General features: G+C 42.6%; 1 protein-coding gene across 1 annotated transcript in view; it reads left to right on the top strand.

Annotated features, from left to right (window-relative positions):
• Window positions 1-5,743, top strand: part of IL12A (interleukin 12A) — a 7,026-nt gene extending 1,283 nt beyond the window's left edge. The window contains exons 3-7 of the mRNA XM_024754973.1: window positions 2,896-3,009; window positions 3,614-3,655; window positions 3,731-3,772; window positions 3,876-4,019; window positions 5,542-5,743. Of these exons, the coding sequence (XP_024610741.1) occupies window positions 2,896-3,009; window positions 3,614-3,655; window positions 3,731-3,772; window positions 3,876-4,019; window positions 5,542-5,697 (498 nt within the window). The 3' untranslated portion in view covers window positions 5,698-5,743. The remainder of the gene's footprint in view (window positions 1-2,895; window positions 3,010-3,613; window positions 3,656-3,730; window positions 3,773-3,875; window positions 4,020-5,541) is intronic.
• Window positions 5,744-12,531: the final 6,788 nt, after the last annotated feature.

The following is a 12,531-nucleotide window of genomic DNA, read 5'->3' as shown; positions in this document are numbered from 1 at the left end:
GAGAGGCCCGCGTACGAAAAAAAAAAAAAAAAAAAACAAAAAAGAGAAGAAGAGGGAACTTTACACATGGCCCAACTATTAGCTAAAGAGTTGCAATGAAACTGTGTCTCCAGAGAAAGCAGGAGGGGTGATAAATTATAATGGCATTCGTTTGGGCTGTGTCTACACAGAGGAAAGTGGATACTTACAGTGTTCCTTGTAGCCTGCCAACAGAGATGGAATTGTGTCAGGCCCACACTGTTCCTCTGACATACTTATCAATCCAGGAAACCGCTATTAGGGGCGGCCTGTGTGCTCCAGGGCTTGCGAAGATGAATTAGCCTTGTGTCTAATGCTCCTCTCCAGCTTCCAGTCTGGTGACTCAGCTTGTTGCTGGAGCATCACATTTCAGGGAGCTCGTGACAGTGCACATCCAGCCTTCATTTTCTAGGGAGAGAGTTATCTAATTTTATTTACAGCTTCAGTCATCTTTTTAGCTTTCATATTTTAATGTAAAAAAATTTTTTTTTCTTCCTTTAAAAGCACTCCAACATCTATTGCTTTTGCTGCAACGGCCTAAGACTGATGTTTTAAAAGATGTCCTTTCGCCTTCCTGCTCTCTAGTAAATCTTCCTTGAAGATTTCTAGCTTGTTGCTTTATGAATATCTTAAAGTAAGCTCAATGCCACGAGTCCTTCTTAAAGAACTCTTTTTTTCCCCTTCTAATCTTTCATAACTTGCTGCCAGTTTTTCCTTACAGTTCAATCCATCTTAATTAAAAAGGCAGCTCACCAAGTGAAAACTGCAGAGATAGGTGCTTTGATTCCTAAAGAAAGGTTCGATATGGGTAAAATTTAGGAGCTCCTATTTAAATAGATGCTTTATGTGAAAAAGCTGACTCTTCTACTCCCAGATGCAGCATCAAAGGTGAAAGATTGCAGAACTCAATTTGATTTTTTAATATGATTCCTGCATCAATTTTGCCAGAACAAATCAGCTGGCTACTTGCAGAGAAAATAGAGGTGGCAAATGCATGTGACTCACAGGCCATATCTAGTCCACAGATCTGTAGAGTTTAGCCATGTCTTTTTTATTTCATTCTGATTTTTGAGTTTCATGCCATTGAAAAAGTAGACCTCCCATATAAGGATCCAAATTTCCAGCTTCTCCTGAAAAGATCTGAAAAACTATAGCAGTGGGCCCACATTTTCAAGTCTAATTTTTTTTGGCTTTATTTATTCATTTTTTTCATTCAACAAGTACTTATTGAGTGCCTACTGTATGCCAGGCACTATTTTATAGATTCCTGAAGGTCATCTTTTTTAACCATGCAATAGTAATAGAGAGGTAGTCGCCGTTTTCATTTTGGAATAAAGGTAAGCAATTATCACAGAAATAAAACTATTGTGTTATTTGGAGATTTTTTTTTCTTATTGAAGTATAATTGCAAATCTAACTTTTTAGAACCTGCTCAGGATAGCAGCTGCCTCGATCTGCTTGACCACCTCCAGGAACAGTGCATTCATTTTCTATTGCTGCTGTAACAGATTACCACAAATTTAGTGGCTTTAAACAACACAAATTTATTATCTTACAGCCCTGGAGTTCAGAAATCCAAAATGGGTCTCACTGGAGTAAAATTAAGGTGTCAACAGAGCTGTAACCCTTTCTGGAGACTCTAGGGGAGAATCCAATTTTCTTGCCTTTTCCAGCTTCTAAAAGCAGCCCACATTCCTTGGTGGTCCCCTTCCATCCTCAAAGCCAACAAATGAGACTTAATCATGCTGCATCACTCTGAGCTTGACTCTCTTGCCTCTCTCTTCTGCTTATAAGGACCCAGTGATTACACGGGACCCACCCAGACACTCCAGGATAACCTCTCTATTTTCGAGTCAGCTGACTAGCAACATTAATTTCATCTGCGACCTTAATTCGCCTTTGCCTCGTAACATAACCTAGTCTGTGGTTCCAGGGATTGGGAGGTGGCTATCTTTGGCAGGGGCATTATTCTGCTTACCACAGACAGGAATTTTAGTACTTGTACCCCAGCATGTTCTGTACTCTCAAGCTTTGATTCATGGCTCACGCTGTTCCCTCTGCCTGAAATTCCCCCTCCTCTGTAGATGCCCCATCTCTGGGGAAGACTTTGCTTCCCTTTCCACCCCCTTCCCAGAGCCTTCTGACCCTTCTCAGCCCTTCTCACTTGCCAGCATGTCTCCTGGTCATTTGGGCACTTGCCTGACTCCACAGCTGAACTTGGAATTCTGGGGGACATAACATAGTCCCCTTGTTTGTCACTTTCCTTTGTACCTAGCACAGTGCCTGGCACACATCAGGCTTGTTAAATGGAACAATGATCTCGCTCTTTAATCAAAAAGTCATCGACTTCTTAATATCATAATTATAGTCAGCATGCCTGTAAGATGACATCTGTGTGTGTGTGTGTGTGTGTGTGTGTGTGCGCGCACGCGCGCGTGTGTACACCACATATTAAATCTCCACTTGTCTTTAAGGTTGCATGTTTGTTATGTTCATCATGTAGTGACCTAACAGTCCCCCTTTCGAAGCTATTCTTGAAAAAGATATTCATAAAACACAGCCATGCTGACAAAAGGAAAAAAACGTTTTTGAAAGCAAGTGTCACAGCGTGGTGTAGAGGCTGATTAGCACAGCCTGTTGAAATGATTTATAGTGTTTACGTAATGGAAAAACATATCCAGAGAAACGTGTCCTAAGCAAAAGGGGAGGAGGGATGGAGAGAGATGATCTGTTTCCTTTTGTCTTATGAAGACCCTAAAATTCCTACAGATCAGAGGTGGAGGTCAAGGGCAGCCGGCTCTAGCTTTGGTGCCAGTGCCATGGGGAGCTGGGTGCCTTGTTAATCTTGTAAACTGGGTTTCTCTTTATGTTTTACAGGCCAGACAAACCCTAGAATTTTACTCCTGCACTTCTGAAGAGATTGATCATGAAGATATCACCAAAGATAGAACCAGCACAGTGGAGGCCTGCTTACCACTGGAATTAGCCACGGTATAGAGGGTTTTCCTCCCAAAGCTTGTAATACAGTTAAGAGCTGTGCATCAGACCTCGTCTTCTTCCAAAAATGTGCATGTTTCTGGGGTCCATCACCATGGGACTTCAACAGGTCCCATTGTAGAAGTTCAATTTGGAAAAAAAATTTATAAAAACATGGTTTTTCACAGCAGTGTGAGATATACTTAACAGTACTGAACCGTACACTTAAAAATAGTTAAAATGGTAAATTTTACATGTATTTTTTTTTTTTTTTTTTTTTTTTTTTTTTTGCGGTATGTGGGCCTCTCACTGTTGTGGCCTCTCCCGTTGCGGAGCACAGGCTCCGGACACGTAGGCTCAGCAGCCATGGCTCACGGGCCCAGCCGCTCCGCGGCATGTGGGATCCTCCCAGACCAGGGCACGAACCCGCGTCCCCTGCATTGGCAGGCGGACTCCCAACCACTGCGCCACCAGGGAAGCCCTACATGTATTTTTTACCACAGTAAAAAAAAAAAAAAAAAAGATATGTTTGAGAAGAAAAGTCGGAAAAATTTACATTAAGAATTAATGATTAATGTCTTTGATGTGTGTTTTTGTTTTTTTTTTTTTTTGGTTCTAGAATGAGAGTTGCCTGGCTTCCAGAGAGACCTCTTTAATAACTGTAAGTCAGAAAATTGAAGGTTTTAGCTCATGTTATGAATTCATGTCATTGATGTCTGATTATTTTTTCTTCTAGAATGGGAGTTGCCTGGCTTCCAGAAGGAGCTCTTTTATGACGGTAAGACACAAAATTCTTTCCTCAAATGCAACGGCAGAGGAAGGGGGGGGTACGTTTTTAGCCCATCTCAGTAGTTCCTTCCCCTCTTTGTCGTATTATGCAGACCCTGTGCCTTAGCAGTATCTATGAGGATTTGAGGATGTACCACATGGAGTTCCAGGCCATGAACGCAAAGCTCCTGATGGATCATAAGAGGCAGATCTTTGTGGATCAGAACATGCTGGCGGCTGTTGCTGAGCTGATGCAGGTAAGGCCTTCTTCATGCTGAGACCGCCAGCCAGGGTCCCTGATGAAGGGGTATACCATCAGCCCTTTCTGGGTTGGGGGAGGCCTGAAATGCCCCCTTCTGAAGCCAGCTACATATTGGGGGAGACAGCCTTGGGGGCACCCTCTAGAGAGAGGGCAACGTAAGCAGGTCACATTAAGGAAAGCAGCCTCCTGCTTGTTGACCATGCGGTACGCACCAGGCTCTGGGCAAAGGTGCATACATTTCCTTATGCTGTCCGCCTGGCAACCACCTGGGGTCTGTGCAGATGAGACCAATGCTTAGAGGGTTAGCCACTGGTCTGAGGTCACACAGCTTGGAAGTGGCAGAGGCAGGATTTAAACCCCCATCAAAGGGATTCCACTGCACTCATCTTCTCATGCATCTCTAAAGCCTCTGGGATGTACATGCAAGGGGCTGGCATGCATATCTGCAAATACTGCTAGAGAAGAGAAGCGGGGCTGGTGCCTGGATATGATGCGTGCTGAACCAAAATGTGAATGAAAGAAAAGAATGACCTATCACCTGGGGACAGCCACAGTGTTACTCATAGACAAGAACGTGCTTTGTAACTTTCTGAATCACCATAGCACATGATGCTAACATAAAACACACAATTATCCACTTAAGAAAGAGCAGGGTGAGTGCCGTGTTGGCCAGGGCATGGGATAAAAATACGGCATCAGAAATGATTGTCTGAAAAGAAATTTATTTCATTCACCCTTTTTAAATTTTTTTTTTGGGGGGGTACCAGATTACTGGTTTGAAAGGCAGTGAACACTGTGCAAGTATCAAAGAATGTTACCATCTAGAGAGTTGTAGATGATATTTCATTTTCAGGACCAAGAGTCGAATCAGTTCTACCAGTAATCAGACAACTATGCCCAGACCTTTTGTCCCTCTGTGCCTCAGTTTCTTCCTCTGTAAAATGGGATGACTTTACCCACCCTACCTTTCTTTTAGGCTTTTTGTGAGGAAGTACAAGCAAAACTGCTGATCACTGTGCAAATATGTGGTCTTGCATTGTGTTATCAAATTAAAGGGCTCAAACTGTCAGGTTTATTTATCTCACATGAGTAAGTGTCTTTAGTCAACAGGTCTGATACTGACTGAGAGTTTCCAATCAATAGCAACCCATCACCTCCCCGTTCTGAAAAGGATGCCGCTTCTTAATGTAACATATAAAAATTAATTACATATCACAGCAGATGTCGTCTTAACAGAATTGTTCCTTGCTAAAATACAACTCCCACTGATGATTTTCTAAATAGCTTTCAGGGTCTTTTCAGAGCTCCCTGAAGATCCATGTGCCTGGATAATGAGCATTTCTTCTCTCAGGTTCTGCCTGCCCATCTGGCTGGGAGTAGATTTGATTTGGTTTAGGAGATGCAGTGAGGGAGTGGGTTGCAGGCTCTGAGACATGTATTGGCTTCACTCATCTTTACGGATGAACGTTTTAATTTTGAAATACTGTCTATGTCATGCTCAATATTTATTCTCCTAGGCCCTGAATTCCCACAGCAAGATTGTGTCACAGAAACCCTCCCTGGAAGAACTGGATTTTTATAAGACTAAAGTTAAGCTCTGCATACTTCTTCATGCCTTCAGAATTCGTGTGGTGACCATCGACAGAATGATGAGCTATCTGAGTTCTTCCTAAAAAGCTGAGGTCTCTCCTAAACTTAAAGTCATTTTTACAAATATTGGAACCAAAGAAATTGTAATAGGGCATGGGTTAAGAACTGGGGCGGGGGTGGCTTGACCTGTTCCTACTTAAGCTGGTACCAGAATTCTCATGCTTGTTTACATTAGTCATTACTCCAGATTTGCAGGATGTGACTGTTCTATCCACATGATTCCTTTGATCAAGTCTGTTTCATATTTACTATGGATAAGTTATTTTTAAGTTTTCATGAGCAAACTGATGAGGGGAAATGTCCTCCCAGAACGTGTTTTTCTTTTTTCCCCTTTAATAGAAGAGCAAGAATTTATAAGCTATTTCAGTACCAAAGAGTTTGTAGGAACAAACACTCAAGCATAATTTATTTTAAAATATTTATTTATATAATTTTGTGTTCATGAAAGCATGTGAACTTATATTTATTTATATTTATTAAGATATTTATTGTCAAGTGAATTTGAGATATACCTTATGTTGTTTTAAAATAAAATGACTGAATTAAAGTAATTCTCATATTTTTCTAATGTGATTGGAATATTTGAGTGTTAAAATACACATCATGGGAAAACTGAAAACTCTGATGAAATTTGAACAAAATCACCTTAGAAAGAATGCCATGATATTCTTACTCATTTCCTAGTTCCTTTAGTCTCACATTTTAAAGGGAGCCTCATAAGGCTAGATCTGACTTAATACTGAGGCCGTTGAGTGAGTTAGTTTTTGAGAATATACTTTATTACTTTTGTTCAACATCTGAATCTAAATATAAAATACATAAAAATGTTTTTCCCTATTAACCACAGCCCCATAACATACTGTGCATTAAACAAATACATAATAATATCCACCAACTGGGAAAAGCATCATTAAGAGGTCTTCTAGTCAAATTATTCTAATTTTTGTGACCCTTTGGGCTCTCAGGGGGAAGTTGCTTCTAAATTACAACTAGAAAAACTCTCCCTTTGCTTTAAATTATATAGAACTTCTGCCTGAACCACATGGATAACTGCCTTCCTTTGGCTTAAGAGATGTGCTTTTTAATTCTTTAAACCATGAGAATTTTAGAAGATTTACCTGATGGAATAATACCATGTAATTTTCAAACTCTGATAATCACATTCCTCCTTAATATGAAAAGGTCATAAGAAATGAACGATTCAGAGTCCGTCCTGTCCCCCCTACCTTTCCTCATGTGAATCCTCCCCTCCAGAGCTCAATTCTTATCCCTGTAGACAGGGAGGGGAATGTGTATGGCCACCCCAGGTCCTCACTTGTGGGGAAACTTACGCGTTTTTCAGAGTCTCACCCTACTTGATGTACAATTAGATAGAAATCATCAAGCTGGATCCCATCACATACCTTCTTTTCTTTAGGAATTCCTCCCCAAGCTTGGATGACGGGCAGGTGATTCACAGGTAGGAGCTTCTTGCCTTTAAGTATCGGTTTTGGGGTCGGCAGCTTCGATTGTGGCGAGAACTCATGGCTTTGATGAAGCTGGCACTGTAGAGTTACTGCCATCCCCGCCCCGACCCTGCTTTCCTCTCCTTCCTCCCCCCGCCCACCCATTGAATGGCGACTTGTCTGTTGTCTGGCCAGTTGTCTGTGCCCAGAAACAAGGAGAGGAAAGCCTGTTGACTGTGCTACAGACTGGGTTTATACAAAGGGACAAAGTGGCACACAAAGGGTCGCTTTCGTTCTAGAAATTGCCATGACATACGCTTCAGAAACATGACTGGCCCAAGAAACAACTTCACAACTAATTCCATTCTTCACTACACGGTCAGTTTTCTGGGTTTTTTTGTTTTAAGCCTGGGTCTGCCATTTATAACTTGTATGATGTGGCCATGTTGTTTTGCCCTCACCCTACCCGTTTCCTCTTCTAAGTGAAGATAGGGACTTCCCTGGCAGTCCAGTGGTTAGGACTCCGCACTGCCACTGCAGGGGGCACGGGTTCGATCCATGGTCAGGGAACTAAGATCCCGCAAGCCACGCGGCCGGGCCAAAAACAACAAAAAAAGTGAAGATACTACTAGAAACTTGATCTGATTGATCAGGGGTTAAATGGAGCAACTCCTACAAAGCACTAGCGTTGCACCTGGCAAATAATCTGTACACAATAAATGTGAGCCATCTTTGACAATGTTTATTAGCCTCGGGGTTTGGTGGCTGGGCCAAATTGGTTAAAGCCTCTTTGCTACTATTTTCTTACCTGTGAAATTCAGAAAACTGTAGCCCCTATTTCACAGCGCTGTTGTGAGGACTGAATCACTCAGTCCAGTGCTGGCATCTAGTCAGTGCCGAACACCAATTTTTTTAAATTGTTAGACTGTTTGCTTGAAGACCTCAGTGACGCCCTGTCCCTCCAGGGCACTCAGCTATCCGGGGCGTTCAGCAGAGGAGGCCATCTGGTGCAAGACACGACAGCAAAAAAAGCAGGGTCCTGCCTTTCCAGAACAGAGGGTGGGAGCAAAGTAACTTGGTGAGACCGAGGTCCCCCCTAAAAACAGGCCCCAGACCTAGACTACTAGAGACATTTGATAACAAATTACTTTTTAAAAAAGAAAATAAACAGTTTAAGTGTTTCTCACACATAAAAATGACTGAATCAGAGAATTAACATAAAAAACAGCTGACAGCTGCCCTACTGAGAGCCAAGAGCTTTGGGGAAAGGGGTCAGTTCTGGGGAGTGGTCTGGCCAGACATCCAAAGGTGGGTTTGGGAAAACTCAAGAGATGCACAAGGGCCTTAGACACCTTAAGGAGGAAAGAAAACATGGGAGGGGAGAAACCCAGCTTTGTCTGAAGCCAGCACAGACAGAGACCGTGAGTCCCCCTGGCCATGTCACCCTGGGCCATGCAGTTGTTGTCCTTGTTTAAGGACAAAACATTTGGTTTTAGCTAGCGTAACTGTGGCTTCCTGTTTAAGGCAAAGTGCACCTACAATATCGCTGTGGACTGAACATTTGTGTTCCCTTAAAATTCATATGTTGAAGCCCTGATCCCCACTGTGACTGTATTAGGAGATGGGGCCTTTAGGAGGTTAGGTCATAAGCATGGAGCTCTCATAGTGGGATTAGTGCCCTTATAAGAGACTTGGAGAGATCTCCCCCCAACCTCCATGTGAGGACACAGTGACAGGTGGCCTGCTGCAAACCAGGGATAGCTCTCACCAGACACCAAATCCACCAGCACCCGCATCTTGGACCTCCCAACTTCAAGAACTGTGAGAAACACACGTCTGTTGTTTAAGCCGCCCAGTCTGCAGTTTTTTGTTGTAGTAGCCTGAGCTGAGAAAACTTTTAAGTACGTCAGAAAGAGAAAAACAAATACCGTATGCTAACACATATATCTGGAATCTAAGAAAAAAAAAAAAAGGTCCTGAAGAACCTAGGGGCAAGATGGGAATAAAGACACAGACCTACTAGAGAATGGACTTGAGGATATGGGAAGGGGGAAGGGTAAGCTGTGACAAAGTGAGAGAGAGGCATGGACATATATACACTAACAAACGTAAAATAGATAGCTAGTGGGAAGCAGCCGCATAGCACAGGGAGATCAGCTCGGTGCTTCGTGACCACCTAGAGGGGTGGGATATGGAGGGTGGGACGGGGGGAGACGCAAGAGGTAGGAGATATGGGGATATATGTATACGTAGAGCTGATTCACTTTGTTATAAAACAGAAACTAACACACCATTGTAAAGCAATTTTACGCCAATAAAGATGTTAAAAAAGAAAAAGAAAAAACCCAATGACAATTTTCCAAAAACTGAATTGTATCAACTTTTCGGTTGAAATGTATTTGGTCAGAACAAGTCAAAAACTTTAGTTGCATGTATGTATCTTTGAGTATGATATTAAAATTATGAGTATAAATTATGACATTAATGTAACATCAGAGACAATACACTCACGTAACCTTTTTCAGAAGCAATAGGAACTAATGCTTACTCCGTGCTTACTAAGTGCCAGGCATGTTTCTACAAGTGTTTACCACAAATGCACAGAATGCTCCCAAAAACCCTAGGAGGAGGTGCTATTACCTTCCCCTTTTTATAGATGAGGAAACTAAACCAAGAGGCCATAGACACTTACAGGGTAAGTGGCAGATGCTGGGATCTGAACCCAGGCGGCCTGGCTCTGGCCTATGCACACAACCCCAGTATCCTTTGCTTCTCATATTAAGGTCACACAGTAACTCATCATAACCATGCGAACAGCCTCATAGTTACTTATGCTTCTCCTCTCTCCCTCACTACACTGTGAGAGCTTCAAGTACAGGAAATGTCATGTTATTCAAGTATTTGTGTACTCAGGCCCCAGCACTCAAAGATGGTAGAGAAAGGCAAATCTTCATGGGTTTCCACACGTTTCTCATTTCTTTTCCTAATCTAGGAATACATAAGAAAGTCTTTAGTCTTTAAAAATCAAATTATTCCCAATTACAAAAAAAAAGTTAAAAATTGTAAAATGCACGTGCTTGCTCGGCTCAAAACCATTATACATGCTTAGAATGGGGGAAAACCCAAAATTCATTAACAATTCATTCGCTGTTTTTGGTTTTTTGGCCTAAAACAAAGGTTTATTTCTTGCTTGAGGTACATGCTCATTGCTTATCAGCTGGGGGCTCTGCTCTCACGGTTCTCTTCTGGAACACAGGCTGATGGAGCATCAGCTGTCATCATTGCAGAGGGAAAGGAAGGCTGGAAGGTCTCCACAAGCCTGTTGACTTAAATAATTGACGTGTCTATGGTTTGGCATTATGTGATCCCTTCAGGAGCAAGGTGCCACCCAAACATCCATCGCTGGTGAACTGGAAAGGGGTTTACCTCCCGTTGCAGACATCCTAGATACAAACTCCTGGACGACAGCTTCCAGAGACCCAAGCAGTCATCTTATCAGCTGGTTCCCACGCTGCCCCCGACAGGAGTGGGTCAGGGGTCCAGCAGGGTGCCTCGATGACCCCTCATCAGCCCCCAGAAACCCCCCAGCAGAGCGGCTCCACTTCTGAACGCTTTACCAATGCAGGTTCCAGGTGAGATTTCCTTTCACAAAAGGCTCCTACAGCTAAAGAAAGAACAGAACTCAGCCAAGCCCCTCCCCGCAGTTAAGTTTTTATAAGTCACAAAACCACCTTTTAGATTTCTCAACTTGCTTGAAAATAAAACACTGCTATAAATGCATAGATCAGACCCCCTTCTAAAAATGAAACTCGTGCCAAAGGTTACAGCAGACAGCAAGAATGTACTTCTGCAGAATAAAGACAGCAGCCTAACTACAGGCTGTTTAACCGGAAATTTACACCACGATTGGAATAAATTGGATCTTAAATCCTCTGGAGGCTCAAGGCTGGAAGTCCCAGTTAAAAAAGCAGGAAGAACTTCAGAACTCTGCACTCAGAATTCAACCCCAGGGCCTCTGTTTTAGTATCAGCAGCCACAGAGCCATTTACAGAAATGCTCAAGCCCTGGAATGTGGGCTGGAAAAGATGCATTCCCAAGCAGTCTGGAATCCCCACCTTCAGCAAACAGTGTGCTGCTTCAACCCAAGAAGGACTTCCAGCAACGGCAACAGGCTGGGCCAACCGCTGAAAACCACTGTCCTCGTGAGAGCACTCTTAAATATCGGCAAATACACTGGCCTCTTTAGAAAATGGAGTGGAAACACACTTCCACATGATGAAGCAGGGAAGAAAGGTTGTTCCCTAAAGCAATCCAAAAAAATAACAATACGTGCCCCCAATATGCAGAAAAATCCTGTTAACAGAGATGCACAAGTAAGGAACTAATTATGAATCCGCCTGGTTTTACATAAAAACATACCTCCCCATCCACGGGGCGGCGGGGAGACACACTCTAAATCATTCCTGGAGTGAGAAGGGTTAGGGGATGTGCAGGTTCTCCTGAATCTGTGCAAACTCCTGGGTTAGTTTACCCTGGTTTACACTCACTCGGCCTCAGCCCAAGAACTGGGGCTGGGAGCAAAACCAACTAACGCCCAAACAGCCAAGATAATAGTAACCAAGGAATATGATGCTTTAAAAAGTAATGTGTCGGGCTTCCCTGGTGGCGCAGTGGTTGAGAGTCCGCCTGCCGATGCAGGGGACACGGGTTCGTGCCCTGGTCCGGGAGGATTCCACATGCCGCGGAGCGGTTGGCCCGTGAGCCATGGCTGCTGGGCCTGCGCGTCTGGAGTCTGTGCTCCGCAACGGGAGAGGCCACAACAGTGAGACGCCCGCGAACCGCCAAAAAAAAAAGTAATGTGTCAGTAAATAATAATACAAAGAAGACATATTAGCACTGTACAAATGCAGATTTATTGTTCTTCCCTTTATCCACAGTAGGAAAAAGGTTGGAAATTGTTAGGAAAGCAGCTTATATACAAAGCACTTCTGAAATTATGCTCTTCTTTGGAAAACAACTTATAAAAAATAATAAACGTTTAAAACATTCAAGTCCTTTAAGTATTTTACACTTCTGAAGGTTAAAACTCCATGTGTTTCCTATAATATATAGACCAATTTTTTAAAAAACTCATAAAGTGACATTGATTTGAATTCCACAGAATCCCTGACCATTAGAAATACGTTCTTCCCTATAAAGTCAATTTGTTCTTCACAGGCAAAGCTATAGTTAAAGTGTGTTTCTCTAATTCATTGAGATTGAATTTTACTCTCCAGCTAATGTATTCAGGAGACTAAAAGTAATTTATAGTTTCTTCAAATAAGTTAACATATCCAAAATGTTAATCACCACATGCATAATTCTGGGAGAGTGACAGTATCTATACATACCACAAAAAAAAAAAAAAAAATT

This window comes from Neophocaena asiaeorientalis, unplaced genomic scaffold, assembly GCF_003031525.2.
Source record: "Neophocaena asiaeorientalis asiaeorientalis breed wild unplaced genomic scaffold, Neophocaena_asiaeorientalis_V1.1 scaffold61, whole genome shotgun sequence".
Taxonomy (NCBI): domain Eukaryota; kingdom Metazoa; phylum Chordata; class Mammalia; order Artiodactyla; family Phocoenidae; genus Neophocaena; species Neophocaena asiaeorientalis.
The sequence above is the reverse complement of the archived record's forward strand: the minus strand, read 5'-3'. Positions and strand labels throughout refer to the sequence as shown.